Genomic DNA, 25,557 nt, shown 5'->3' on the forward strand with positions numbered 1-25,557 from the left:
CAGCCCAAGGAGGAGAGAAATCTAAGGAAACAACATTAAAAGGCCATAGCAGATAGACAGAATGAAGTAAATCAGAAAGACCCAAAAGAAAAACAAGATGCTGACAAGAAAACTAACACATGCAGAATCAAAATCTTTACTAGATATAATAGAATAAGGTTTTCATAACATACCTAGAAAACTTATGGCATTACAAATTCACAAAGTATTCTTTGTCTCCTTTTCACTTCTTTAACTGCTTACGAGGATGATAATGGATTCAAGATGTGTGGTCTGTTTTTGATATCGAATTATCAAGATCATTCCAAACTAGGAGCCACCTCTGTTGGATTAGATTCAAAGACATCTGGGTTTGATGCCTCGGGTTCTTCTAATATCTCTTGAGTTTGAACTGATTCTTTGTATGCAGGCGTGTCCTTGAAATCAGTGGCTCCTTCGTTGTATGTGGTGACAGCAATCCCACATGCAATGACCTATTGTAATGATGAATGAATTAGTGAATCCATTTGCGAAAGGATAACAGAACATGAGCTATCTATTTTATCCTTTTCTAGAAAAACTACTCAAAAGAAAACGGTTATGTCGACTAGTTTATAAATAAATAATACTCTCTCCATGTTGGAGTGAGGCCTTTTGGGGAAGCCTAAACAAAACCATGAGAGTTTATGTTCTAAATGGACAATATCATATCATTGTAGAGAGTCGTGTTCATCAAACATATATCATGATTCTCTGATCTATTCTGTTCTTGTTATGTTGAAGAAAAAGCTGAGTTGCTGGTTAATTTAGTGTTTGGGCCTCGCTTATCTCAAATCTCATCTGTCAATTACAGAAGCAACTAGATTTCTGGAACTAAGTTATTAATCTGAATCTTTTGCTGAATGCTATCTAGGGTTAGAACAGACAACAGAATCAATCAAATAATTATAGGACATAATTGGCGAAATTAAAGGTAGGGAAAAATCGAACCGCGAAAGCGATGCCAAAGGCCCACAAGTACTCGAGGAAGAAGCCGAGGGGATCCCACTGCTGACCCTCCCAGAAATCAGGCTGGAGCCCAGGCAATTCCGGCAAATTCTCATCCACATCAAACGCTACACCGGCATTTTCAGCAATTTCGGCCATCCGATTTCGTTCTTCTTCTTCTTGTTCTTCCTGTTCCTTGGTTGACGTCGAGCTCCTCCGGTTCTTACTGTCGATTCGGCCAATTCTGAAGGAAGATTTCTTTGAATGAACGACATGGAGGGTGCGGGCTTCTTTAGACGGCGAAAAGAGCGCGTTGCGACGGAAAAGGAATTGGTTAGAAGGAGTCCTGGTAGAGGTTCTATAGAGAATTCCCCCGCCGGTGCCACAAGTGGCGCCGCCATTGGTTATGGTCAGAGCCATTTGAGTGGAGGAGAGAGAGCTCTGAACACCCAGAAAAACGGAGAGGAGGATTGTGCGGATAAGGAGATAGAGGGGAAATTTTTTAAAATATAACATCATTTTTAATTTATATACTTCTAGGACATTTGGGAGGCCAAAAGACTTTATTACCCCTTTTAAATAATTTCCTCCAAATTTAAAAACTTATAAATAAGAAAAATCGAAAATACATCATTTTTAGTTTCCGAACCAACCTGATTCAATTTTTTTTATTAAAGAAAATTTTGACGAATTCGATTTGGTTCAGTTCACCTAGTCAATTTGGTTTTTCTTACAAAAGGCAAATATTCAAAGACAAACACCGAAAATATTTGAAAAATGGGAATATGGGATATGCTTTGCACATTATTTTCTGATATACTTTGAAATATTTCAACTCATTTGGAACATTTGGTAGCTATTTAGTCATTCCAACTTGTGTTCTAATAATTAGTAATAAAAACGAAGCATTAACAAAACCGATCGAGTTTTATCAAAACACTCTGTCGAGGTATGTGATTCCGTCTTGCGGCATACTACAGTTGAAGAACAGTTGAAGAGGAGATCGAGCTAGCACCCAAATTTTGCTCTTTCTTTTTGTTAGGAGTGTGAAACATAGATGAATTCAAATCATCTCTTCACTATTTTTGTTTCTCTGTTCTGAAAGAAATTCCGTTTTCTTCTTTTCTGCTTTTTCAATTTCTTCGTCTCAAAAAAAATACAATTCGGTTGATAATTATAAACAAGACATGGTCTCCGATCGATACGCCAATTCCGCCGCCACGTCTGTATGATCGAACAATCCACCCAACACCACCACCTCTTCCTCCTCCTCTCGACTCCATGCGTTCTCACTCCTCAAATTCTCAAGCCAACAGTAATTCGGAACACTTTCATCCTCAAGCCCTAAAATTCCTTTCATACCGTCGCTACCTAAAAACTCCGCCGCGAAGTTAACGGCCTCGGTCTCCTCTTTCTCACCGGCCGGCGGAAGCCCTAATTCGTCGTCCGACGCTTCCAGAAGGAATCCAAGTTCGGGCTGAACAGAAGGCGCCGGCACCTGAATTTCCTTCTCGAAGCTTCTAATCACCGAGTCGAGATCTTGAATTTCCGACTCGCGATCTATGTAAGCATCGGAGTCGTCGAGAATCTTCAGCAGGTCATCCTGAGATACGTTTGCCTGAAACGAATCAAGGCCTGAAGAATCGATCGATTTTGCATCCGATGAAACGGAAGCAATCGGCGCATCATCCACATCCAAGTTAGCGGAATCAAGTCGGACGAACTTAGAGTTGGATCTGATAAAATTGAAGAGAGAATCATTGGATTCATCTCGTAGCCGCTTCCTGCTGTCAACGCAGGCTTCCATTAGGAAGAAGAATGGCGCAGCGGAGAGTTAGAGGGAAAGAACTTTGGTTTGGGAATGGGAGAGGAAAACAGAGCTTGCGATCCCAATAGTTGCAGAGTTCGTGACGGAGAAATGGAGGGAAGTCGCGGGCATTAAATAGTGAGGAATTCGTATACTTCAAACGCACTTAGGCGCGTACAAATCCTTATCGCCTCGCTCCACGTCATTCTATATAAAAATAAATAATTTTAATTTTTGATGTAGAAAAACTCTACTAAAAAAACTAACCCCCGTTTAAATCGAGTATAAAGATATTAAAAGAAAATAAATAAATTTAAAATTAATAAACCATCATCAAATAATTATAATTAAATTTAAACGGAGTATTTAAAGTCAGCTCCGAAATATGAGGTGGGCATGAAATTCATGACTTCTGAATCAATACCGGACCCACACATACGTATTTGCCACGTCATCCCACAAAAGAGTATCAGACGCGTGGCATGTGCAAGGCGCCTTCGTTGGTCTTTTGTTGTCGTGGACACGTCTGCGGAAGACACGTACGCACTTACCAAGTGATTGGATGTGTGAATCGTCAATTTTAGTACTTAAAATTTCCACATCAGCTCCAGATATTTTCATGAAAGGTTTAAAAAGCCTATTGATTTCAAAAAATTTAATTTAATTCAACCACTCATGATTTTCTAAAGAGTTTTCATTTACTAAATTTATTTATTAGTTTATAAATTTTAAATCAATCTTAGCTGAACTTAATTGTTTGTATTTTTGCTTACAAAATATTTTAAAATTTTATGATTTAAACAAAGATAATGATAAAACTTTTAAAAATTTGGATACATTTAAAATACTATTAAAATTTTAAATATATTTTCGGTATTATTTTTCTTTAAGTATTTTAAAAATAGTACAATAAACAGAAGGAAACGACACAGTATAGGGGAAGGATGGGCCCACAGAAACATTAAGGCATAGCAAACATCACATGGGTGGGACCCAGTAAGGTATGTGGTGGGGTCCATTACACTCTCGTCCACTTGATCTTCTCGATTCGCGTGGGGCCCTTCCAATTCTCTACCGCCGGTTACATGCTACAAATACTGTACCACAACTTTTCTTTTTCATTTTCAAAATAATTAATTTTGAATATTATGGTTGTGTTGTGACGTAATAATTTAGACGGTAACCAATTATTTTATGATCCACTTCCCACCCAGCTTTTCGGTTGCCGGTACCCTATTATTATTTTCTCACCTTCCTTTATAATTCTAAATATATTTTAATTTTCCTTCATTTCTTTCAAATTTGTTTCCACCACATATATATATATAACAAATTTTCTATTTATTCGTGAGATTCTCACCTTCGTTCCTCTCTTCTCGAGAATTTGTAAATTCCTTACCAATATACGAACAACAATCTCTCGAGCACCAATTTAGATTCGGCCTTATTGAAAAAATAAAACGGAGTATCTAACAATGTATCTATCTTCACAGACTAAGAATGATGAGACTGTCTCTTTCATTTTGAGGTGATGGCCATTTTAATTAATTTATGATATTTTAGTTGACCTATTTACACCAATAATATGTTTCGAATAGGAAATAATAACACTGAGGCCCACTGTCCACTATCGAGTTGGATTTCAATTTTAAATAATATTTTTATTTATGTCATTTAACATTTTTAAGGTATCGAATTCTTATAAGTTTCGAACTTAAAAACGTCGTATATTCGAATCTTTCACGTTTTCGTGGGTTAAAAAATGATATATAAAAAATTGGCGATTTGACACGAACCACAAAATGAGAATCATGGCATGTTTGTTTTGAAAGGCCAAAAGCATTTTACTTTTCTTGTAAATGCCTATTGTGTCCTCCTAGTCTTAACCCCAACCACTATAGCATGGACGGCAAAAACCATATACATATATATATAAAGTTATAAAGGTAAAGGGTAAAAAAGTAAATTTGAGACCGAAACGAACATTGAAACTAATTCATAGGTTTAAGAACCGACATCGAAGCAGGTTGTAATTATTCTCGTGGAAGATTTGATATAAAGTGAAATTAAAGTAATTTAAATAACAAAAATTACATTTTTAGTGTAGGAATATTGATTTAGGTTGCATTTTTATTTTGGGTGAGTTTTGAAAATCAATAATTTTATAAGTAAAATTAGATGTCACATCAGACATAAAAATAAATTTGGGCCCATTGTGTTCTAAGCCCATCTTTCCATTCTCTCTAAATTTCTCCATCTAAATTTACTAAATAAATAATTTCATTTAACTTAATTTTATTTCAATCACGCTATTACTTTTTCTCTTAAAAAGAAAAATAAATAACATCAATCATATTTCAAATCATGTGTTTTCAATTTTACTGTGGAGATTTAATCTTCTCATCCGTAAGTTGATCATAGTTCAAACGATTTCTTGAGTCAATTAATCTTATGATCTGCAAGCAGATCATGATTCGACCAATTTCTTGAATCAATTGAATCTTTTGAACTATAAGTTAGATCATGATTCAAATAGTTTTCGAAGAATGATGAGACGACGGCGGTGGTGGTGGATCGGGTTTCTTATCGTTATGTGAAGTCATCGTAAGGTGTATATGTATGTATATATATATATATATATTATTATAATATTGGNAATATTTTTACAATCCTAGGAAACGAATTAAAGCGAAAATTGAATTAAACTTGAAAGCGTTGTCTATTTATGAGATCTCGATCACCGCCGATCGTTCCGATCTTGTCAGAAAATCTCGATCACCGGCCCTCGCTCTCAACCGCCACCGCTATATTCAAATCCAACCGCAACCCATTTTCCGCCACCACTTCCTTCCCCTTCCCACCCTGTTTCATCCGCGCCACATCGGTCTCCGCCTCTGCTCTCTTCACTCCCTTCTTTTCCTCCTCCTTCTCTTCCCGATCCGCCGCCGCAACAGCCACCTCCCTTAAACTCTTCGTCAACATCCCCTTTTCCACTCCAAAATATTCCGCCGCTCGCTTCATCCGCCGCAGTATCGAATAGAACTCCTCCACCTCCTCGTCGGTCGGCTCCTTCTCCGCCGCCGCCGCCACCACCGCCGTCGTCTCATCATTCTTGGTTTTCTTTTCACAGAATTTTCCGTCGTTCTCCGACTGGCACTTTCTCTTTTCCCTTACCATTTTGAAATTTTTCCTCGTCGGAAGAAGAAAAGAAGAATGAATTCGTGTTTGGAGGAAGGGGGGAGGGAGGTGGTATTTTAATGTCGAATATAAAGAGTTACGAGCAAATAAATAAATAAATAAAATAAAATAAAATAAAAAAGAGGAAAATAAAAAAGGGGAAATGATTCTTGGAGAAAATTTTGAAACCCGAAGAGCGGTGCTTTTTGGTAAAGCGTGTTAGTGCATGCAAAAAAAAAAAAACCTGGTCTCCGACTGAAAGTTGACTTTTTTTTCTAAGCATTTCAAATATTTATTAATTAAAAAATGTATATTAACGTGATAAATAATGTTTAAGATCTTAATTTTCTCTATACTTATTAAGTCAATTTTAATATTTAATTTAAATGATAAATATACATTTGAAAGGTAGTGGTAAGATTACTATTATTATTATTTAAAGTTTAAATGAAACAAACCCTAAATTGGATGAATAATTTGAATCGATGATCTTAGGCCGTTGGATTTAGGGACTTCGCATATAGTGACGTCATAGGGATGCAAGTATCTGACGTCATTGGCAGAAAAGGAGGTGTCAGACCCTATCACGGATAAAGTGTGAAAATAAAACTTCCGTAACTTTTTTTTTTTTTTTTTTTTTTAATTTATATATTTTATTATAGTTTATAGCTTTTTAATATAATTATTTACATGACAAAGAATCCGGTTCAAGATGATAATATATAATTTATTTAGTTAGAAATAAAAGGTGGGGGTTAATAATTTTTCCATGTTCAGAAACAGACAAATTAGGCTGACTTGGGACAGTGAGTCAGCTTTTTCTATTGTTTTGGAAAATAAAATATGAAGACCAAATGTGTTATATTTGGGAGCACATTGTATTATACTATTTTATTTATGGGTTCCAAAAAAAAAAAAACAAAAAAATCTATTATACATAAAATTTAATTTAATTTTTTTTTGTTAATTTTAAAAATTTTAAATATATCATTGACTTTTAACACAGTAAAAAGGCTAAATGGATGGATGTTATCAATAGTTAAAACCAAGTTCCTTTCAACATAACAAATCCAAGGAGTTACAGGACAATTTTTCAATAACTAATCTGTACCTATGACTTTACTTGGAAGGTTCGACGCAGTTTCTTAAAGGATTGATATGCTATTTCCCCAGAATAATACAAGTAATTAGTCAAAAAATACAAAAAGGAAAGGGAGAAGAAACAACCTCCATTCGACCAAAATTAAGGAGATGCTTCAAGCTGGTGCGGCTAATTAGTCAAGTCACATTGTCTTCGTCATCAAAAGCCAGTTCGCACACAAGAGCAAGATGATCACTGCCCCATTTCTGCATTGATAACATAACATAACATAAACTTTGATAGAGAAAACAAAAAAAAAACAAAAATGATAAGATGAATGATCCTATTTTTTAAAAAAGGAAAGGAGATTTTGTATTAAACAATGAGGATTCCTGTTCTTGGTCGTGTCTATCAACAGATTTGATGTATTTGAGGGGATAAGACCAAAGGAAGTCCTTAATTCTTTTTGGGGTTTTGCCTCCAAATTCTCTCCATCAGATTCTTAGGGATGGATGATTTTATGACTCTTAAGTCACAGTACAAGGAAATTTTGAAGCGAAAATAGCCAATAGCCAAAAGCCAGAACTATTCTGAAGAATAGACAGAACAATAAAGAGCCTGTCTAATGAAATCTTCCCTATCAGGAGAGTATCAATGATTTGAGTAAAAGCCTGACCCAATTAATCTCCTAATCTAAGATTCTACCCACACCCAGCTCTACAATGTAACAAGTTGTCTTACATCTCGGCCGTGGTCCTATAAAAGTATTGGTTAACTCGTTGATCTCTCAAAGGTTTTATAAAAATTGGAGAAAAAGATGAGAAAAATAGGTAGAAATTTGAAAACTCTAATAATGGTAATACAATTATTCATAAGTATCTCAAAGGTTTTATACAATTGCTGGTTATATTTCATTAATACCTCATTAGGAAGTCCTCCAGTCCTTTTTAATGCATCAATAGGCAATGTTTCCAGAACCCTAACAGGGGCAAGTTTTTCTGAGTGCCTGCAATAATAATCAAAGCAAGTAACTAAAGTTCTTAAGGCCAAAGCATGACAAAAATTGCTTTCAACAGTAAAATCTGATACCATATATAATCGACAGTTCCCATAAAGTTGGAGTGGAATGAAGTTACTAAAGGTTCTCCATTAGCATCTCTTGTTTTACAACTTCCCTGAAAAATTTAACCGACTTGGATGAGAGAAAGCAAACGAAACTAAATAGCAGCAAATAGCTCTGCCCTCTATTTCAAAAACGATATAAAGTTAATATCATGAGTTGAAAGCACAAAAACAAATCTTAAATAGTACCTTTTATTGTTACATATAAATCATATGATACTACGTATACATTTTTGTGACAAAAGGGAAAAACTTAAAATAAATATTAAAAACAGCGCCGCCCTCTGTTTTCATATAAAAAACCTAAAGTTAGATTATTTTTATTTCACACTTCAAAATATTAGATTTCTTTGCAGCCAAAGCATCTTACTTTATTACAAAGCTTGACAGAAGTAACCGTCCACTTATTTAACCCATCTTTATACTTTTGACTTTTCAGCCTTTACTTATTCCTCATAAGTTCCTTTCACACATAAAGCAGTCTCCGTACCCTACCATTTACAGTAACTGAAACAAATTTCCAAAGAATTTGTTACCTCCATGGCAGTGCAGTTTCGTTTGTATAACTTCTTTCAAATTTCTTTGGGGTGATTCTTTTTTTAATATTTAATTTGGATTCATCTCTGATCAATGGCATTAACTCTTTCTTTGAAAAGTCTAAACTTCCTTCTTAAGTTACTACATTCCATGTTTACATTGGTGAATTGCTTTTAAAACGTACAAGTCAATAACACTCATTCAAACACAATGCTAGTCAATCACCTCATTCTCCATTTTGACTTGTACCTTATGCACCGAGCTATACTAGATAAATAATGAGAAATTAAGAAGATTAAACATCTTACAGGAACCCCATAGTATGCACTGGAAAGCTTCAAATGGTGCTGAAGACAGGTAACGTTCTCCATACCAGATGCGATCCTTATTTCCTCACCACTCCATCTGAAGGACCTTGAGGCTAAAACATTGGACCTAGCAAACAAATGAAATAATACATAAATGGAAAGCTACAAATTAATCTCTACTCATATCTGCAACATGGTCTACCTTTTTTAAACACTTCATCTATCCTCTACAATTAAGAGTAAAACATAATTTATGATGTCAATACCATGCATGCTGTTCTGCTCCTAACAGTATGGGCGTTGTGTAGTACTTAAAACATGCAACGCTCAGTAGCATACTTACAGTAGATAGAAGTATCAGCTATAATTGATTGAGAAATTAGATTTCAAATAATTAAAAAATAAAAAAAGAACAAGAACAAGAAGGAACATATTGTATTGAAGTTTAGTCATACCATTTTGTACCCTCACTACAAAATCTGAAGGCTCCACGTGATGATGAAAAATCAAGCTGCCCTGAAATCTTTCTGCGGTCATGCAGTTGTATATCCAGCTGCTCAACCACCAAAAGAACTTGAAATGAAATTCCAACCATGGAAACACACCAAAGAGGAATTCAAGAAAATCATGTTCAACCATCCAAAAAAAGACAATAGATCATAAAAAATTACAAAGTAAAAGTGAACTGACCTCTGATGAAGCCAAAAACTGATATATTGCACTCTGATCATTGAAAAAATGAAAGACACAAGACAAGATCAATGGCTAAAATGGTTGAAATTGCTACCAAGTATAGTCGGGTGAATATGTTTGTTGTTGTGGTAGAAGAATCCTCTCCAGTGAAAGAGAATTACCCTTGGTATGCTATTCAGATCCCCGGCCATAATAACAGGTATGTTTCCCCATCTTTGTGAGAGGCTATGAGCTTTTTCAAGAAACAGTCTGACCTATACGAGCATTATGTAATAAAATTAGTGCACTGAAATGCCTAACATTTTTTTCTTAAAGGACAATTCAAATAGATGATAAAAAATATTTTCTAACTACCTAACCATACCGGAAAAAAGAAAAAGGAAAAAGGAAAAAAGAAAAGAAAAGAGAGAGGGAAATAGCCAGGAGATTGCAACTAATGCTAAGCTGATATGCAAGAAGATTCAGACCGAAACATAGTTGGCGCAAATCACATAAAATTATTAACCATGCAACAAAAACTACAAACATTCAATGATTACAGTAGTCGATACCTGCCCGAGCTTAATGTCTCCTCGATTTGGGTTGAAAAGAACGTGTATGTTCCCAATCACAAAGCTTCGACTACAGTTCATAAACACATGCACAGAAGTTAAAGAAAGAACAAGTAGCGAGACTAAGATTATTATAATCAACAGCTTTTATCAAATATTATATCATTTCTAAACATGAAATACATGCAGAGGCCGTGAAAACAATATCTCAAGAAAATATTCCTCAAGATAATTTTTTTTATGTAAATTCAAAAAGCAAGAAAACGTTGCATGTAATTTTTTTTTACTAAATCCATGAAATTTGTTTCTCATTTTCAAAAAAGAGATCAACGAAGAAATTTGACTCATATCATACAAGGTAAAAACAAAATTACATAAATGCAGAATGTACCTTGTTTTGGACCTTGATTTAGATTTATTCATCTGTACAATTTAAGGAGTAATCGAAAATGTAAAACGTTCTAAAAATCCATAGATTGATAATAAATCATCAATTTGAAGTACATATGATGATCTTCATTATCAAGGAAATATGCCTAACATACAAATAAAAGATAAAAAATAAAAGGCAGCACTATTCTTCATGACTTGCAGTTGAAGGTAGCAGCAAATTAAGAAGAAATTGAAACTGAACATCTACTAAATTTACAAGAATGAAAAATACATTTGAAAATCTATCTACCCAACCAATTAAAGAAGTTATGACCTTACTTGAATGGGATCTATTCTATAAGTTGTACAAGTACGTCCTTGTGTTCTAAGGAGACCAACCTTCCCAAAATATTTTCCCCTCCCCATAAAAAAAAAAAAAAAAAAAAAAAAAAAAAAAAAAAAAAAAAAAAAAAAAAAAAAACCTCCTAACCATTCAAAGCATCCTATGATTTAAATGAATGATGGAAAATTTTGTACACAATTAACAGAATTAATACATGAAAACAATTGAAGTTATTAGTTTAGCACGGTAACTTCCCAAAAGAATAATAAATATAGCAGAATGATATAAATGAATTCTTTTATACCTTAAAAACACATAGTTTCCCAAAAGAATAATAAATATAGCAGAATGATATAAATGAATTCCTTTATACCTTGAAAACACATAGTTGAGCAACATTGTTACGTAGCCCAAAACCCTGGAACTCTATACTTTCTTGATGCAAAAGGGTAAACCTGTGACCAGAAGAAAGGCCTGTAAATGTGCTGAATCACTATTCACAGAGATACGGATAGTTAGGGGCAGCCTAATAGAGAAAGAAAAATCTGATTTGCGACAAATCTAACTGTCCAGTATGCTTATAATAGGAAAAATTTTCAATTCTGACATTACAAGCCCAATCAACATCTCTCATACATATCAACAGAGTTACAAGGTACTGAGTCAGTTAAAAAATTCAGGAGCTCATTCATCTATTCTGTGATCTTATAAATCAGCTACTACAATTCAAAGATACCAGGAAGGATGAGAGACCTTACAGTTTTTCGATCCAAAATAAAGCACACCCATCATTTGCTTCACCAGTTCTAGCCTATAAAAGATCGCCACTAAGTTTTCTTGATGCAGTACAAATTATCCATAAGTATTCTATTGACAACTGACTTAACACAAAATATATCTCAAACACACCTTGTAAACACCTTTGTAGCCATAATTTTGGAAAAGTTCATCCAAATCATTAAAACGGTCAACCTCCTGCAGATATATAGTTCCATTTGCATGAGTAAGAAATTATTCTTAGCACCTACGAAATATCATGGTTAAAAGAGCCTTGATAAACAATACGACCTCAAAAACAAGGGAGCATGAACAATTATTATTTAGTTACTGCACGAATAAGAACGGGACACTAAATGTCCCTCACCATTAACAGCAACTTGACCCTTCCTAATTTCTCATGTTTTCTATTTGATGCATAAAGTATTGCCCCTAAATTGGTAAGCAGGCTCACGCTGTATTGATTTGTATTTTATGCCTTCAGAGCCCCAGAAAACCAAGAGTAAACCTTAGAAGCCTTTAATATAATAGGTCCTTAGCTTGCCAAGTCTCTAAATTTTGATATCTAGTTTTGCTTTAACTACAACAAAAGCTTATACCTCAGAAATTTTGCAATTTGAATCTAGTAGGAAAAGTATTATGAAATGTACGAATAAGAACGAAAGTTGTAAGGCTGTATTTTATTAGTGTAGGCATAAACAAAATCTATTTCTTATTAGATTACGTTTCTCATATTTCCCATTTCTATGAGCAACTACTATAGTTGCAGAACCACAAAAGACATCAAAGGGTAACTAAACATCATTTAAATTGTACAATGACATCAAGCTATGGAATTTTAATGAGCAAAGATATAACTGTGCGTCTGTGCCCCTTAAATGAAATTAAGGAACACGTGAGAAGGACAGGAAATGAGGGTTGACCGGTTTTAGAAGGGAAGGGTCTAACAAATTACCTGCAAGCATAAGATGCCTGCATTGTAAAATTTAATTGCATTGCATATAAGCTCTTTCCGGAAACTCCAATCCATGAATTTGGAAGGCACTCTATGATACAAATCTGGATGCTTCGATGCATTTTCCACTCCTAGTATATTATATGAAGCAACCATAATCTTATCTGAAATAAAGGCAATATATTGTTAGGTATGCAAAGGTAAAAACGGCAAAGTACGCAATGGCAATACCCGCACAAATGGAAATACCACTTACTGCCATCCTATGTTCATTATTGTTATTTTTCTCCCTTTTCCTTCAGGTCTTTAACGGGAAATGGGGTGCGAAGAATGTTACTATCAAGTGCCTTTTGAAAGTCCTCCAAAAGAAAGGGGGAAAAAAACTAACCATCTTGATGGTGAGAAGGTTTCTGGATTTCAAGGCCTGTCAACTAAGGAAAGGAACCAGAATCTAAACTCCAAACTAATTCCAAGTTTCTCTAGGGTAATAAAAAAAAACATTGGCCTAGGTTAAGTAGCAGCTCTCAAAATATTTACCAAGACCGCAGGACATCAAAAGCAGATAGCATTTGGAATGCCCTAATTCTTCCTATTAATGTATTCGAATCTCATGAGCCGGATAAAGGTAAGACTCAAGGCATGAAACTATCCCAAAAATTAAGCATGGGAGGATAAATTGGCTTCAACAATGAGCATAGAACATGAGGTCCTCTAACTATATTCCTGTACAACATTCTGGCATAATAGTTATCGTCAAGCAAGAGCCCCATAAGTGGAAGAAACACCAGTCAATTAATTCTAGATTAAACAATAACACCTTCGAAAAATTCTCACAGAACTGATTAGAATCCATCATTACCTATAAATCTTGAGCAATCACGAGTAGAGTACACCCATCGACGATGACCATCCGACTCACTCGACCTCCTCTTCTCGTACTTTCGTGAAGTTCGAGGGGGAGAACGAACTGGCTTGGACCTTTTCGATGAAGGAAGCTTCTGAGGCTCGCTGGATGTTGGAATTGTGGTTTCTGAACTGAATGCAAATCTCCGCCTCTTCTTCCGGCTATCGTTGTTACCGCAGAGTGCCGTGTTCGCCGAGCGTTCGCGCCGATTCTTCCCTGCTTTGGCGCGAACGTCCATGAGAGACTGTTCGTCCAGCCTTTCTTCGATCATTATCCAACGTCACACGGCGATCGTAGTTAGCCTTTGCCCTCGGCTCTGCCTCAGATACACAAACTTTCAAAATTAATTTAAGGTTAAATTACCATTTTAGTCAGCCAACTTTACCCTCCTTTAAAACCAAGAAAGCTAAATATATATATGCATTAAATTTTCTTTACTTCGTTTGAAACGAGAAAAATTTAATAATACAAGTTTTGTAACTCTAAATTTATTACTGATTTATAAGCTAAGAGATTAGTTACACTAGGACTAGAAGAAAAAGAAAAGACGTTGAACGGACTACTGGAGTCTCTTTACGCTGGTCGTGAGCATGTCAAGATCACTACGGCTCTATACGATTGAAAAAGTATGACTGTGACACCTGAAGCTTAATTGAGCCTAAAACATGGATGGTTGGGTTTGGACAACAGTGGGGCGGTTTGGCTTAAGGCCTAGTCAACCATCAATTGATCAAAGTCATATGCTACCTCTTGAACTTTTTTTTAACTTTTTGGTGCATTCAATTGGGTTAAATTTCTTAACTAATATCATTGAGATTCAAATCTCCACTCAGACGAGTTCCTTTCGAAAAACATTCTTGGGTGAACGACAAGAACGAAACTTACACATTAGCCAGAGGGACGAGAGTTGTAAGTTCGAAAACACATTTGATGGCTGAAAATGATTCGGTAATAGCCACAAGGAGGAATGTATGGAGTGAGAAGCAGGCATTTTTGAGGAGAGAAGAAAAAAAAGAAGCAGCACCACAAGAGCTCCCTGAAAGCGCAACAAAACGGGGACCATAATTCACCACACCAACAGGGCCGGCTCAATTATTGATCGCCTCGGTATAAAGACAAGCCATAATTGAGAGAGATTTGTGAAGTTAGTTGGCAGTGCATGGAATCCCCTGCAATGGACACCCCACCAATGAGATTTCAGGGAATAGGATGGCGTTGAAAACTCCAGCCAATCAACGCCCACAGACACCAATTTTGTAGGCCCCAAAAAGCGCAACATCCCCTCGTGACCCTCAGCCCCCACTTCCAAGTTAAAAGCTTTAGTCGATTGTCTACGCCAGTAATTGACAAACCCCACTTGGGCTATGCTGCGAAGCGAGAGGAAGGCAGCGGCGGAGGCTGCGGCGACGATGATGGGAGGGAGGACGGCGCGTGTATGCGATGCTTGTTTATGCAAAAGGGCGCATTGGTTTTGTGCGGCGGACGATGCTTTCCTTTGTCAAGCTTGCGATGTGTCGGTCCATTCAGCTAATCAGCTTGCGAGAAGACACGACCGAATTCGGTTGGAAACGGCGTCGTTGAAGTCCACTCATCAAGGTCAAGCTCAATCTCAACCTCATCTCCCTCCATGGCTTAAGGGCTTTACTCGTAAGGCAAGAACTCCACGACCCAACAAACAAATTTCATCAACAAAAGCTTCCGTTTTTTCTCTTGTTCCTGAGATTAGCAATGATGAAGGGTTCTCAATCGACGACAACGAAGACGAACACCGCCAATTTCATCATCATCATCAACAAGTTCCCGTGTTTGATCCATTATTTGACAACGAAAAATTCTCGCTAACCCACGAATTGGACGATTTTGGAGATGGGTTTTTACCGTCGGAGGTCGATCTTGCGGAATTCGTAGCGGATGTAGAGAGTTTGTTAGTAAGACAAGAACAAGAACAAGAACAAGAACAAGAACAAGAAGAACAATACGATCGAACTACAATAGTTAAGGTCAAAGATGAAGAAGAAGAAGAAGAATTAGTACAAGATTGGAATTTTAAAGGGGAGGAAATTGAAGAGGAAGAGATCAACAAGGTGGAGGATGAAGTGAAAGTGTTTGAGCAAGAACTAAAAGTGAAGAAGAAGATCAAGAAGAAGAACATATTCTTGAGGCTAAATTACGATGCGATTATCACCGCTTGGGACACTCGATCTTCTCCGTATACTACAGGAGATCGGCCTGAATTCGACCTCGATGATTGTTGGGTATAAATTTTTCAACTTTTCTTCTTCAAAATTCATTCAAATACACGAAAACAAAAACGTTTCATAACCCTGTTCGATCCATGCGATCGAGTTTAGGTAACTTTTCGTTCAACCCATAAATTTATAGCAATTGGGTGTACTCAATAACCCTAAATTTGATGAGTGCAGGAGGAGGAATGGGGTGTACATGAGAATGGAGAGAAAGGAGGATGGAGAAACGACGGGGAAAGGGAGGCAAGAGTGTCGAGGTACAGAGAGAAGCGAAGAACACGGCTGTTTTCGAAGAAAATAAGGTACCAAGTGAGGAAGCTCAACGCTGAGAAGAGACCAAGAATGAAAGGTCGGTTTGTCAAGAGAACACCAACACCATCGTGTTAATCTTTTTTGCGGTCTCCATCTGTGGAAGCTTCTTTGCTTTGGTTCCTGCAAATTTTTTGGAAGCTTTGGGTTTTAGGGTATAAGCATGATTGTAACATAATACCACTTTGAAGAAGCTCAGCCATGGAACGAACTTGTTTAGATTACAACTTCCTTTCTCTCTCTTTCTACAACAAGTGAGGGAGTGACAATATTAAGGACCTCCTTTTGTATTTTTATTAATAAACAAAACAAAATTCTTATTTCTTTTTTCATTCTAAGATATAAACATATGAGCCTCCACACTCTCTAACGGAGCTATTCCACCCAATATAATTTTGTAATTATGCCCCTTATGAGTTAAGGAGTAGGTTAACTGTATTACATTTGGTTGAGAAGGTAAATAATGTAATTTTTATGAACGGTTTTAAAAAAAAGACAGAAATTAAATTTTAAAAAATAAAACTTGAGAAAGAAAAGGAAAAAAGCTAAACACGCTAGAAGGAGGGCTTGAACCTCCGACCTTGTGGTTAACAGCCACACGCTCTAACCAACTGAGCTATTCCAGCAGATGCTAATTTTTTAATTTTAATTTTAACTAATTTTTAATACTATAAAACAATACAATAAGGTTATAAAATAGCGCTAGAAGAAGGGTTTGAACCTCCGACCTTGTGGTTAACAACCACAGCAAGTTTGATAATTATATCATAGAAAATATATTTTTCAAAAAATAAAAGATAGGATTAATTTTTTTTAAATCAATATTTTCTCTAATAATAATCTTTCTATTTTTTTTTTGTCCCTTTTCGAAATAGAAGAAATAAAATACAAATCAACACTATAATTTAAATTATGAAAATATGAAGCATAAACATAAATTTAATTTGATATCAATATTTTGAAAACTTCGTTGATTTTCGCGGAGTGAATAATGTATTATTATATTATTAACCATTCATTATCATTATTTCATAAAAGATAATTTTAAAAAAATTTCAAATTTTATGATTATTATTTTAATAAAATTAGAAAGTTGAATAATAAAAAAGTAAAATTTCAAAGTATTGAAAATTAATAAATATGAGAGGGTATTGTGTATAATATAATCTGTGATTCAACATATTTATGATTTTTTAGTAATACAAATTTGCTTTTGTACAATATTTTCAAAATTCTTGAGAGCAAAATCATCTATCTCTCTTTACACGTCAGCATCCGACCGTGCCCAAACCCCAAGGTAAGTTCCAACTCCACGCCACCACCCTGGCCCACCGAAGAAGCCTCCGCGGTCTCCACCGACAAGCACTCGGTATGTTCGCTGCCGCAGACCTTCTCCGGCGACACATGGCCCTCTAGATTGTCCAACTCAAACTTGAAACACCGGGGCTCCGATGAAATCCGGGCCGGTCCATCCACTACGAACTCGGGTAACATAACCGGTTCCTCCTTCGGCTTCGGCTTGCGCTTGAACCTCCGCCGCTTCTTTATCTCACTAAGACCGGAGCCTTGCTTTTTGGACACGTGGCGGATGTCGCAGCCTTTCAAAGGTGGGCCCATGTGGGACGTCGCCATCTCGCAAGAAACCGGCGGAATCGGTACGCCATTTAGAACGGCTTCCACGGCGTCCTGACACAGCTGCCAACTCCCGGACCACAACAATCCGGCCGACCCGAAGATCGGATTGACAATCCGGCCACACGCCTCGAACAGCAAAGATTTAAAAATAGCTGAAGGACCCACAAAACAAAAATCCAGTTATAAGTAATTGAAACAGAGCAATTGAGAGAGATAAGAAATGGGTAAGTAAAATACCAGGGCGGAGATGGTCGGGGCCGGCATTGATGAGGTTAAGGAGGCCAGCTCGGCCGTAGAATTTGGCGAGGAAGAAAGTAGCATTGGCTTGGGATTGAGGGGTTTTGATCCATTGAAGACAGGGTCTGATGGAGCAGCTCTCACTGCAGCCTTTGCGAAGAACTCGGCATCCGTTGCAGCTCATACGCATAGGCGATGGATTGGATTGGATTGGATTGCGAAGAAGAGAAAGAAAGTTGTGTTGTAATGGGGAAGGAAACGAGGGTGGGTTTTGTTTTTGTATTGATGGGCGCTAATGGTTTTCCAGTTTTGGTGATTCTCTGGTTTTGTTACCCATTGGGGAAGTGTTTGTTGACGGCTGCGAGTTCTCATCCAATTCCACTAACTATATTAAAACAAAATGGCTCAGAAAGTGCGTAGAAGGAAAAAAACAAGGGAGGAAAGCTGAGGGCGAGGAAGGAGCGCCCACAGTCTGAGACGAGGACGAGAATTCAGATGCTAAATCCACACGCTTGCTTTTCGTCATCTCGGCGGCGGCTATTCCCAACTTATCTCTATCCGCCTATTTACTTCCAATTTTAAATTTTATTTTATTTCATGTTGGGTCTAATAAATTTTTAAATTTATATTTCGCAAGCTATTAAATATAATTGTTTGTCAGTCAAAGTGGAGCTCGACCCTCTTCATAGTAAAGATGTTTTAATAAAGTGAGGTTCACGACAATATATAATGGGCAAAAATGAATAATCTAAGAAATGCTGACAAGTTTGTTAGGAATAGATTTTCACACATTTATGAGAAATGTTTCATTCTCCCTCATAATTTAACCCGTTAGGGGCCAGCACTCAGTAACAATTCAAGTCCCCAGAAGGAAAAACCTTGGTCCAAGGACTAAACTTCAGCCTCATTAACATTTTGACTAGAACGTTTAAAGATTTGGTTCGACGAGTAAATAGAATTTGGTCTTCTGAAAATAAAACGACAAATTTCATAGAAATTTTAACATGTTAGCTGTGAGATTGAAACCATTCATCAAGAATAAGACGAACAATACCAGAAAAAAGAAGGAAAAGAAAGAGATGAAGCATTACAACGTGTCTGCTTCTTGGTTAATTACACTTGCTGTCTAAACTCAAACTAAAAGACAAGTTTCACATTCAAGGTATTGGGAAATGGTTCCAAATCTGCGGCTCATATTTTATTCCCAGTTACCATCTTTTGAACTCTCAAAAACCATCATCATCCCATTTGCAGTAGAAAAAAATGGCCACCAACCCTCCACCCTCTGTGGCCATATTTTCTAGTCCCTCCTACACCCTCTTTTTATGCAAAATTATGAAAGTGACCCCCCAAATATGTTAATTAATATTGAGAGTGCGAGGGTATAGAAGTAAAGAAAACATGAACAAACAGAAACAAAATTGAGAAAGTTCTCTTCTTTATTTCCTCAGATTAGATCGTCTAAAACATCATTAGTCACCTTAATTACAGAGACATCTCTTTGAGATTTGATGAACAGCAGCAACAACAACAACAAAAGGACTCAGCAACAACATCCATCATGCATTTGATTGACTCTTCTATATACAACTTTACACATTAGTGAAAAGAAAGAAAAAAGACGCATCAGTTTCAACTCAATTCTCCTATCCCAAATCTCCTCCACTTCAAATACCTAGGCTGCCTCCCTTTTGGTTAAGCCACAACAGAAATGCTGCAATTTCGGGCATCGCGGTCAAGACAGTCGAATCCTTCGATTCGGACTGCTGCAGGTCGATGCCCAAATTTCATACGGGTGCATCCACCTTTATGGGTTGCTGGAGATGGGGGTTCTTCACAAAGTTGGTAGATATTGTTACCATTACCAAATTGTTCATCTTGGACTAAAGGGTTGGAAGTCCTACTTGGTGGAGTCCCCCAAAAGAATGGGGGAGATGTTGCCAATTGGTGGCTTAAATTTTCACCAAAACTTTCCTATGATATAAAAAGAATCACATTTAAAAGTTTGTGTTGGTAGTAGTAGCTCTTCAATCTTACACACGACAGAAATAAGTCATCAATCAAGATAAACACTGAGAGAGAGTAATTAAGAACCTTAGCGAGGATCATATCAAGAAATTCAGCTCCTGCTTTAGAATTTCCAGTCTTGGCATGGCTGCAAGGAAGCATATTCATAAATAAGAAGTTTATTCTCAGAGATTCAAGTTCATATCCACATAATCAAAAACAGAAAGGTCTTAATTCTAGCAAAAAGAAGTTTAAATTGGGATTAACGGACCCGATGGGCCATCTATGGGCAGTGATGGGGTCATTATCAGGAAGGGTTTGAAGAACCAAGCGGCGTGGCTTAGGACAAACCACAGATTCCATCCTCATCTCTTGGCAGGCAGCCATAGTGTTGTGCTCGTAAACCCACCTGTTCATTCTCTTTGATATTCCTCCTTACAACTTAAAGCTCTACAACAAACAAATAAACAAACACCTTTCAGGCAACTTAGATTTTTCAGCAAAGTGGATAGAAACAAATCCCATTTTGAACTCTCATTACGTGCAACTCTAGACTTCTTTTTATCTCTTAACAAATTAGAGAAGGACATCGATATGCACAACACAAAAACTCAAAGAGCCACCCCCCCCCCCCCCCCCCCCCCCCCCCCCCCCCCCCCCCCCCCCCCCCCCCCCCCCCCCCCCCCCCCCCCCCCCCCCCCCCCCCCCCCCCCCCCTCTCTGTCTCTCTCTCGAGCAGCGACAACAACCGGCTAAAAGTTCGGGAGATCAACAATGGGGGAAAACTGAAATCGGTTGAAATGTAAACCTTATTCTCCCATTAATCCTCCTCTCCAGTGAAGGTTATTGTTCAATTATCATTCGAATCAAGTCCCGAGGCTCTAAACAAACAATCCGACCAAAATTTGAAAACTAAAAAAGAAGCCTAAAATTCTTGAAGAACCGAGCAGAAAACAAGCAATCCAAACCGGAAAACAATCACCACCAGAAAATGTTGTCAAACAAATAGATAACCAACCAACACAGACACAGAGAGAAAGAGGAGATACCTGAAATGGCGGCTCCTCCGCGGAAAGAAACGTCTGGTGAAGGAAGAGGAGTAGAGAGATAGAGAAGGAAACAAGAGAGAGAGAAGCACAGAAGTTTGAGTTTCACTGGTTAAGAGAGAGAGAGAGGAATTTGAAGAGAAATGGAGAAAGAGGAGTTGCAGAGGACTTTGAGTTCACTATTCATAGAACAGGGATGAAGATGATGGGTAGGTTGGGAATTGGATATGAGACATTCTAATCTGCGCCAACGAGCATCAGATACTGTATTTTCAACCGTTGATTTTCTCATTGATTCACGATGTTGGATCTCCAGCCGTTCATTCAGTTCCGTGGGTCCCACTCTGAGAGATTTTTTGGCCACATGATTCCGGATGCCACGCATTTATTAATTTTAATTTGTAGATCTGCAACGCAATTAAAATTAAAAATAAAAAATAATAATAAAGAATAACACATGCTCTTTTTATTTTCCTGTTTTTTTTAAAAGAGAAATTATAACGCTCAGTACAATTTAATTCAATATATAATTTGGAATTTTTTATTCTATTATTTAATAAATTAGGTTAAATTAGATTTAAATTCCAAAAACAAAATCTACAAAATAAACCCTTTCTCATCATCGGCCCAAAAGTCCTCAAGCCCAGTCCAAGGTCAACGGTTGATCAGCCCAGCCCAGCCCAGCCCAGCCTAACCCATGAACCAACCCATCCAAGTCGAATTTGGATCTATCCGTTGAGTTAGGCCCAATCTAATGTAACAATATTAAAATAAATAGATAATAAACAAAATTATAAAACTATTCAGAAGTAAAGAAATTAAAATATAAAACTTTATTCAATTCCATACAATTATATCATAATTAGCAAATAATAACATGATTGAATTAAAATGAATCAGATTATTAAAAACTTGGCCGTTTTTATTCTCGCTAAAACATGTTTTATTCAGACCCTTCAAAATAAAAATAAACTCTAATTCAAAAGCTGCCTTGGTTGCTAGCTCGAATCTCGTCTTCCCATGTCGAGGGCCTAAGTATTTTTAATCTAAAATAGGAGATATTCACTCTTCCTTTGATCCCATCTCAACGACGGTGATCTTAATGAGCCGGGAAGAAAAGAGGCGAGGAATCTCGTTGAAGTTTTCCATCCAAAATTCGAACTTTGCTCATTTTAGCCTCGCACCAATGGAGCTGTTCTTCAGTTAAATCCGCGGTTCTTAGAACCCTAGAGACCACTCTTAGGTCTATAAGAGCCATCAAGATCTCCATTTCTTCCTCCACGGTGAGCTTCCTTTTCCTCAAGCACTTCCCAGCACGACGAAGGTCTTTAAGCTTTATCCTCTTCTGCACTCATAATAAGAATGATAAGAATCTTGAAGTTGTACGAACCCATGTTGAGCTAGATTTGCTTACTTTTTGGTTAACTTTCTTCATGAGTTGGAGGAGAGTTGGATCAACAGCAGCCCTTTTCTTTCTCTTGAAAAATGAAGCTACAATCTCGCATGGTTTCTCTTTATCTGCTTTCAAGAAGTTCATGTATGTTCTTATTCCATCCTCCATGATCATTAGAAAAGATGGCGACGATATTCTTGACCCGTACCCGCCTCCTTCCTTATCCTCGTCCTCTGAATCTTCAAAATCCACGATCAAAACTGTTAGTACTTTGTTTCAAAAGTTTCACTAATACCGTATATTTTTAAAATATTTAAAAAATTATCCACGAACTTTTAAATGTAGTATTAACATACTTTAATTTTTATTAAAAAGTTATTATCTGTCAACGTATGGACGAAAACCACCGATCTACCTCTTATAAATCATCTCAATCTTCAATTTTAAAGGTACTGACAATAGTGTTACTAATCTTTTCCTCTATTGGTTGAGAGAAAAACAAAATCTCATTTATAAGGGTGTGGAAACCTTCCCTTAACCGATGCTTTTTAAAGCTTTAGGGGAAGCCTGAAAGGGAAAATCCAAGGAGGACATTATCCGCTAGTGATGGACTTGGGCTGTTAAAAATGGTATAGAGCCAAACACCAGACGATGTGCCAACCTTCTTGTTGTTCCCTAAAGGGGGTAGACATGAGATGGTGTGCCAGGAAGAACGCTAGCTCCAAAGGGGGTGGATTTGGTCAGGGTCCCACATCAATTAGAGAAAGGAAAGAGTGTCTGAGGTTGCTGGGCCTCGAATGGAGGTGGATTGTGATGCCTCACATTGGTTGGGGAGGAGAACAAAACACTCTTAGGGTGTGGAAACCTTCACTAGCATACGCGTTTTAAAGCCTCGAGTGGTAGGCTTGGGCCGTTACAAATGGTATCAAAGCTAGACAGTGGACTATGTGTCAGCCTCCCAGAAGGGGGTAGACACGAGACAGTGGGCCAGTAAAGATGCTAGCTCCAAAGGGGTGGATTTAGTCGGGGTCCCACATCGATTGGAGAAAGAAACGAGTGCTAGTGAGGACGTCGACGCCCTTTATAAGAATGTGGAAACCTTCCCCTAACAGATGCGTTTTAAAGTCTTGAGGGGAAGCCCAAAAGAGAAAGACAATATTGGTTAGTGGTAACATCTATAATACGTTTTCGAATTTTAAACAAAATTGTACCTATAAATTCAGGGACTTGGAGCAAATTAGGAGCCAAGAGTCTCATACGAGCATAAATCTCAGGGCGACGGCCATGTTCATAAGGCTCATTCTCAACATAACGTTGAAGAAGAACTTGAAACTGTTGAAACTGTTGAGCAACTTTGCCAGGACATCCACCGTCCAAATCTCTCGTGCAACAACTCAATTTGTTGTTCACAAAATTCTTATAGTTCCAATTTAGAGCCTCCCATGTCAAGCAAATTTGTGCTACATAGGCAGCCTCCAGTTCATGATATGGGTTCTGCTTCACATCTGAGGCCTTCTTGTTCATGTTCATGCTCCCAAACTTATGAACAATCCTCTCTGATAGCGATCTTGGGCACACTTTAATTGATCTCAGTGACTCTGTGTCAAAAAATTTATGCCAAGATGGAATCTTTTGGTTACTTGAGGTGGAAGGAATTAAAGTATGAAATGGGTCAAAAAGTAGAGACCTGTTTCGTGAAGCTTTTGGGCAGTGATTCGATCAAGAAACATCATTTCTTCATCATATTTCTGGAAAACAGTGAAGGATTCCCATTTGGGGCAGCTCCTCCTTGAAGATGAAGAGAGTGGATCTTCAGTTCCGGAGTGGTCTCTACCGTTTATTGAGCTTCTCCACTCTGATGAGCTCTTTGATGTTGATCCCACTGTGCATGAATCCCTAAATACCAAATAATTTCCATTCTCATCTCTTCTTTTATCATCCTCCACCAAGATCTTTCTCACGAGCTGCTCCGAGTCCTGCACGGATCTCACTTTCCAAGTTAACGTCGAAGATGGTTAAGAGGGAGTCCCACATTGGCTAATTTAAGGAACGGTCATTGATTTACAAGTAAGGAATATATCTTCATTAGTATAAAACGGTTTGGAGAAACAAAAAACAAAGCCACGAGACCTTAGGTTCAAAGTGGACAATATCACAAAAGCCACGATTAATAAGATAGAATGAAGCCTTTTGGGGAAACAAAAAGTAGACCCACGAGAGGTCGCTTATGTTTAAAGTGAACAATATCGTACCATTGTAGAGAATCGTGATGAAAATTCTTTTGGCATCTGGTCATCTTCATCGTTATCGTCTTCTCGTAGCGACTGTGGGGACTCATAAACCGAGGTACTAGTTTTGAGTTGGGCATGTGGGTGAGAGGATTCCATGAGCCAAGGCTCCTCCAAATCTATGAATAACAATTCTTCTTCATCAGGAAGCTGGCTTTGCCACCGGCTCATCCTAGTTTCAGCTTCTTTATCAAGAAACGTCGTCCTTTCAACCTCGGTACCGCACGCTTCTTCTTCTTCCTCTTCCTCGTCGTCCTGGACGTCGTATGCATATTCGTATTCATTTCTGCAAAAAAAAATTTGAAGAGGAGAGCCAAGGAAGTGGAAGAATTTGAAGAGGAGAATAGAAGAGAAGGAGAAGAAGAAGAAGAGAAGGAAGAAGGAGGAGGAGAGATTGTAGAATAGCCTTAGAACACCTTCTTCTTCTGCTTCTTTACACCAATAATATTGCATTTTGGATTATTGCTCTAAAATCACCTCCCAACAACACATACATACACATTTTATTATTATTATTATTATTATTATTATTATTATTATTATTATTATTTTATTAAAAAAAGAAAAAGAAAAAGAAAGAAGAGTGAGATATACAAAGGAGAAAGAGAGAAAGGAAGAATGTTTCCTTTGTCCATAATCCCATGTAGGAAATTACATATTTGACCCACCACTGATCCCGTTTTGTGAAGGATGAGCGGGGTAGATTTGTAACTTGGCAAGTATATACTTTTAAAATAATATTGAACCCATTTTTACTTTACCATATATATAACTTACGCAGTTGGAGACTTGGAGATACTCTCA

The 25,557-nt window shown here is 37.3% G+C and overlaps 6 protein-coding genes, 1 long non-coding RNA gene and 1 other non-coding gene across 9 annotated transcripts; 2 read left to right on the plus strand and 6 right to left on the minus strand.

The window, feature by feature from the left end:
* Nucleotides 1-113: 113 nt before the first annotated feature.
* Nucleotides 114-1,477, minus strand: LOC111484859. Its single transcript, XM_023131480.1, has 2 exons — nt 970-1,477; nt 114-473 (listed from the first exon to the last, which is right to left on the minus strand). The coding sequence occupies exons 1-2, from the start codon at nt 1,384-1,386 to the stop codon at nt 300-302; spliced, it is 591 nt and encodes a 196-aa protein (XP_022987248.1). The 5' UTR covers nt 1,387-1,477; the 3' UTR covers nt 114-299.
* On the plus strand, nt 468-5,303 carry LOC111484862. The gene is made up of 3 exons (XR_002718588.1): nt 468-581; nt 774-779; nt 5,290-5,303. It is a non-coding gene; the product is annotated as an uncharacterized LOC111484862 (long non-coding RNA).
* A 1,658-nt stretch (nt 5,304-6,961) lies between these two features.
* Nucleotides 6,962-13,902, minus strand: LOC111484858 (carbon catabolite repressor protein 4 homolog 5). Its single transcript, XM_023131479.1, has 14 exons — nt 13,549-13,902; nt 12,690-12,853; nt 11,867-11,932; nt 11,716-11,768; nt 11,331-11,412; nt 10,634-10,665; nt 10,243-10,312; nt 9,853-9,945; nt 9,689-9,721; nt 9,454-9,551; nt 8,999-9,125; nt 8,121-8,206; nt 7,953-8,037; nt 6,962-7,297 (listed from the first exon to the last, which is right to left on the minus strand). The coding sequence occupies exons 1-14, from the start codon at nt 13,862-13,864 to the stop codon at nt 7,229-7,231; spliced, it is 1,374 nt and encodes a 457-aa protein (XP_022987247.1). The 5' UTR covers nt 13,865-13,902; the 3' UTR covers nt 6,962-7,228.
* A 504-nt stretch (nt 13,903-14,406) lies between these two features.
* LOC111484935 (zinc finger protein CONSTANS-LIKE 16) lies at nt 14,407-16,337 on the plus strand. Its single transcript, XM_023131587.1, has 2 exons — nt 14,407-15,848; nt 16,017-16,337. The coding sequence occupies exons 1-2, from the start codon at nt 14,958-14,960 to the stop codon at nt 16,224-16,226; spliced, it is 1,101 nt and encodes a 366-aa protein (XP_022987355.1). The 5' UTR covers nt 14,407-14,957; the 3' UTR covers nt 16,227-16,337.
* A 363-nt stretch (nt 16,338-16,700) lies between these two features.
* Nucleotides 16,701-16,774, minus strand: TRNAN-GUU. Its single transcript has one exon. It is a non-coding gene; the product is annotated as a tRNA-Asn (tRNA).
* A 505-nt stretch (nt 16,775-17,279) lies between these two features.
* On the minus strand, nt 17,280-18,623 carry LOC111484937 (LOB domain-containing protein 40-like). Its single transcript, XM_023131588.1, has 2 exons — nt 18,021-18,623; nt 17,280-17,935 (listed from the first exon to the last, which is right to left on the minus strand). The coding sequence occupies exons 1-2, from the start codon at nt 18,208-18,210 to the stop codon at nt 17,400-17,402; spliced, it is 726 nt and encodes a 241-aa protein (XP_022987356.1). The 5' UTR covers nt 18,211-18,623; the 3' UTR covers nt 17,280-17,399.
* Nucleotides 18,624-19,432: 809 nt separating this feature from the next.
* LOC111484938 lies at nt 19,433-21,295 on the minus strand. Its single transcript, XM_023131589.1, has 4 exons — nt 21,076-21,295; nt 20,299-20,477; nt 20,115-20,175; nt 19,433-19,994 (listed from the first exon to the last, which is right to left on the minus strand). Exons 2-4 carry the CDS (start codon nt 20,442-20,444, stop codon nt 19,716-19,718), a joined length of 486 nt encoding a protein of 161 aa, XP_022987357.1. The 5' UTR covers nt 20,445-20,477; nt 21,076-21,295; the 3' UTR covers nt 19,433-19,715.
* Nucleotides 21,296-21,896: 601 nt separating this feature from the next.
* LOC111485728 lies at nt 21,897-25,223 on the minus strand. 2 transcript variants are annotated; one of them, XM_023132738.1, is made up of 5 exons: nt 24,718-25,223; nt 24,153-24,441; nt 23,677-24,063; nt 22,487-22,704; nt 21,897-22,417 (listed from the first exon to the last, which is right to left on the minus strand). In XM_023132738.1, exons 1-5 carry the CDS (start codon nt 25,204-25,206, stop codon nt 22,172-22,174), a joined length of 1,629 nt encoding a protein of 542 aa, XP_022988506.1. In that variant the 5' UTR covers nt 25,207-25,223; the 3' UTR covers nt 21,897-22,171. The 2 variants fall into 2 exon arrangements, with proteins under 2 accessions (XP_022988506.1, XP_022988507.1); XM_023132739.1 differs by having other exon boundaries at nt 22,172-22,417; nt 24,736-25,223.
* Nucleotides 25,224-25,557: the final 334 nt, after the last annotated feature.

Source organism: Cucurbita maxima, unplaced genomic scaffold (genome assembly GCF_002738345.1).
Source record: "Cucurbita maxima cultivar Rimu unplaced genomic scaffold, Cmax_1.0 Cma_Scf00010, whole genome shotgun sequence".
In the NCBI taxonomy this organism is placed as follows: Eukaryota; Viridiplantae; Streptophyta; class Magnoliopsida; order Cucurbitales; family Cucurbitaceae; genus Cucurbita; species Cucurbita maxima.

Bases quoted from the DNA above. Each gene is read 5' to 3' on its own strand.
- LOC111484937 (XM_023131588.1), bottom strand. From the start codon at position 18,210: ATGCGTATGAGCTGCAACGGATGCCGAGTTCTTCGCAAAGGCTGCAGT. The intron at 17,936-18,020 runs GTATTTTACTTA...TGGGTCCTTCAG, and splicing joins CCCCGACCATCTCCGCCCTG to CTATTTTTAAATCTTTGCTG.
- LOC111484938 (XM_023131589.1), bottom strand. From the start codon at position 20,444: ATGAACAGGTGGGTTTACGAGCACAACACTATGGCTGCCTGCCAAGAG. The intron at 20,176-20,298 runs GTCCGTTAATCC...GCTTCCTTGCAG, and splicing joins GCCCATAGATGGCCCATCGG to CCATGCCAAGACTGGAAATT. The intron at 19,995-20,114 runs GTTCTTAATTAC...TTTATATCATAG, and splicing joins TTGATATGATCCTCGCTAAG to GAAAGTTTTGGTGAAAATTT.
- LOC111484935 (XM_023131587.1), top strand. From the start codon at position 14,958: ATGCTGCGAAGCGAGAGGAAGGCAGCGGCGGAGGCTGCGGCGACGATG. The intron at 15,849-16,016 runs GTATAAATTTTT...TGATGAGTGCAG, and splicing joins TCGACCTCGATGATTGTTGG to GAGGAGGAATGGGGTGTACA.
- LOC111484858 (XM_023131479.1), bottom strand. From the start codon at position 13,864: ATGATCGAAGAAAGGCTGGACGAACAGTCTCTCATGGACGTTCGCGCC. The intron at 11,769-11,866 runs GTGTGTTTGAGA...GATCTTTTATAG, and splicing joins GCTACAAAGGTGTTTACAAG to GCTAGAACTGGTGAAGCAAA. The intron at 9,722-9,852 runs GTAATTCTCTTT...TTCAATGATCAG, and splicing joins ATCTGAATAGCATACCAAGG to AGTGCAATATATCAGTTTTT.
- LOC111485728 (XM_023132738.1), bottom strand. From the start codon at position 25,206: ATGCAATATTATTGGTGTAAAGAAGCAGAAGAAGAAGGTGTTCTAAGG. The intron at 22,705-23,676 runs GTACAATTTTGT...TGGATTTTGAAG, and splicing joins CCAAGTCCCTGAATTTATAG to ATTCAGAGGACGAGGATAAG. The intron at 22,418-22,486 runs GTAAGCAAATCT...TTATGAGTGCAG, and splicing joins TGAAGAAAGTTAACCAAAAA to AAGAGGATAAAGCTTAAAGA.
- LOC111484859 (XM_023131480.1), bottom strand. From the start codon at position 1,386: ATGGCTCTGACCATAACCAATGGCGGCGCCACTTGTGGCACCGGCGGG. The intron at 474-969 runs GTTCGATTTTTC...TCATTACAATAG, and splicing joins CCTTTGGCATCGCTTTCGCG to GTCATTGCATGTGGGATTGC.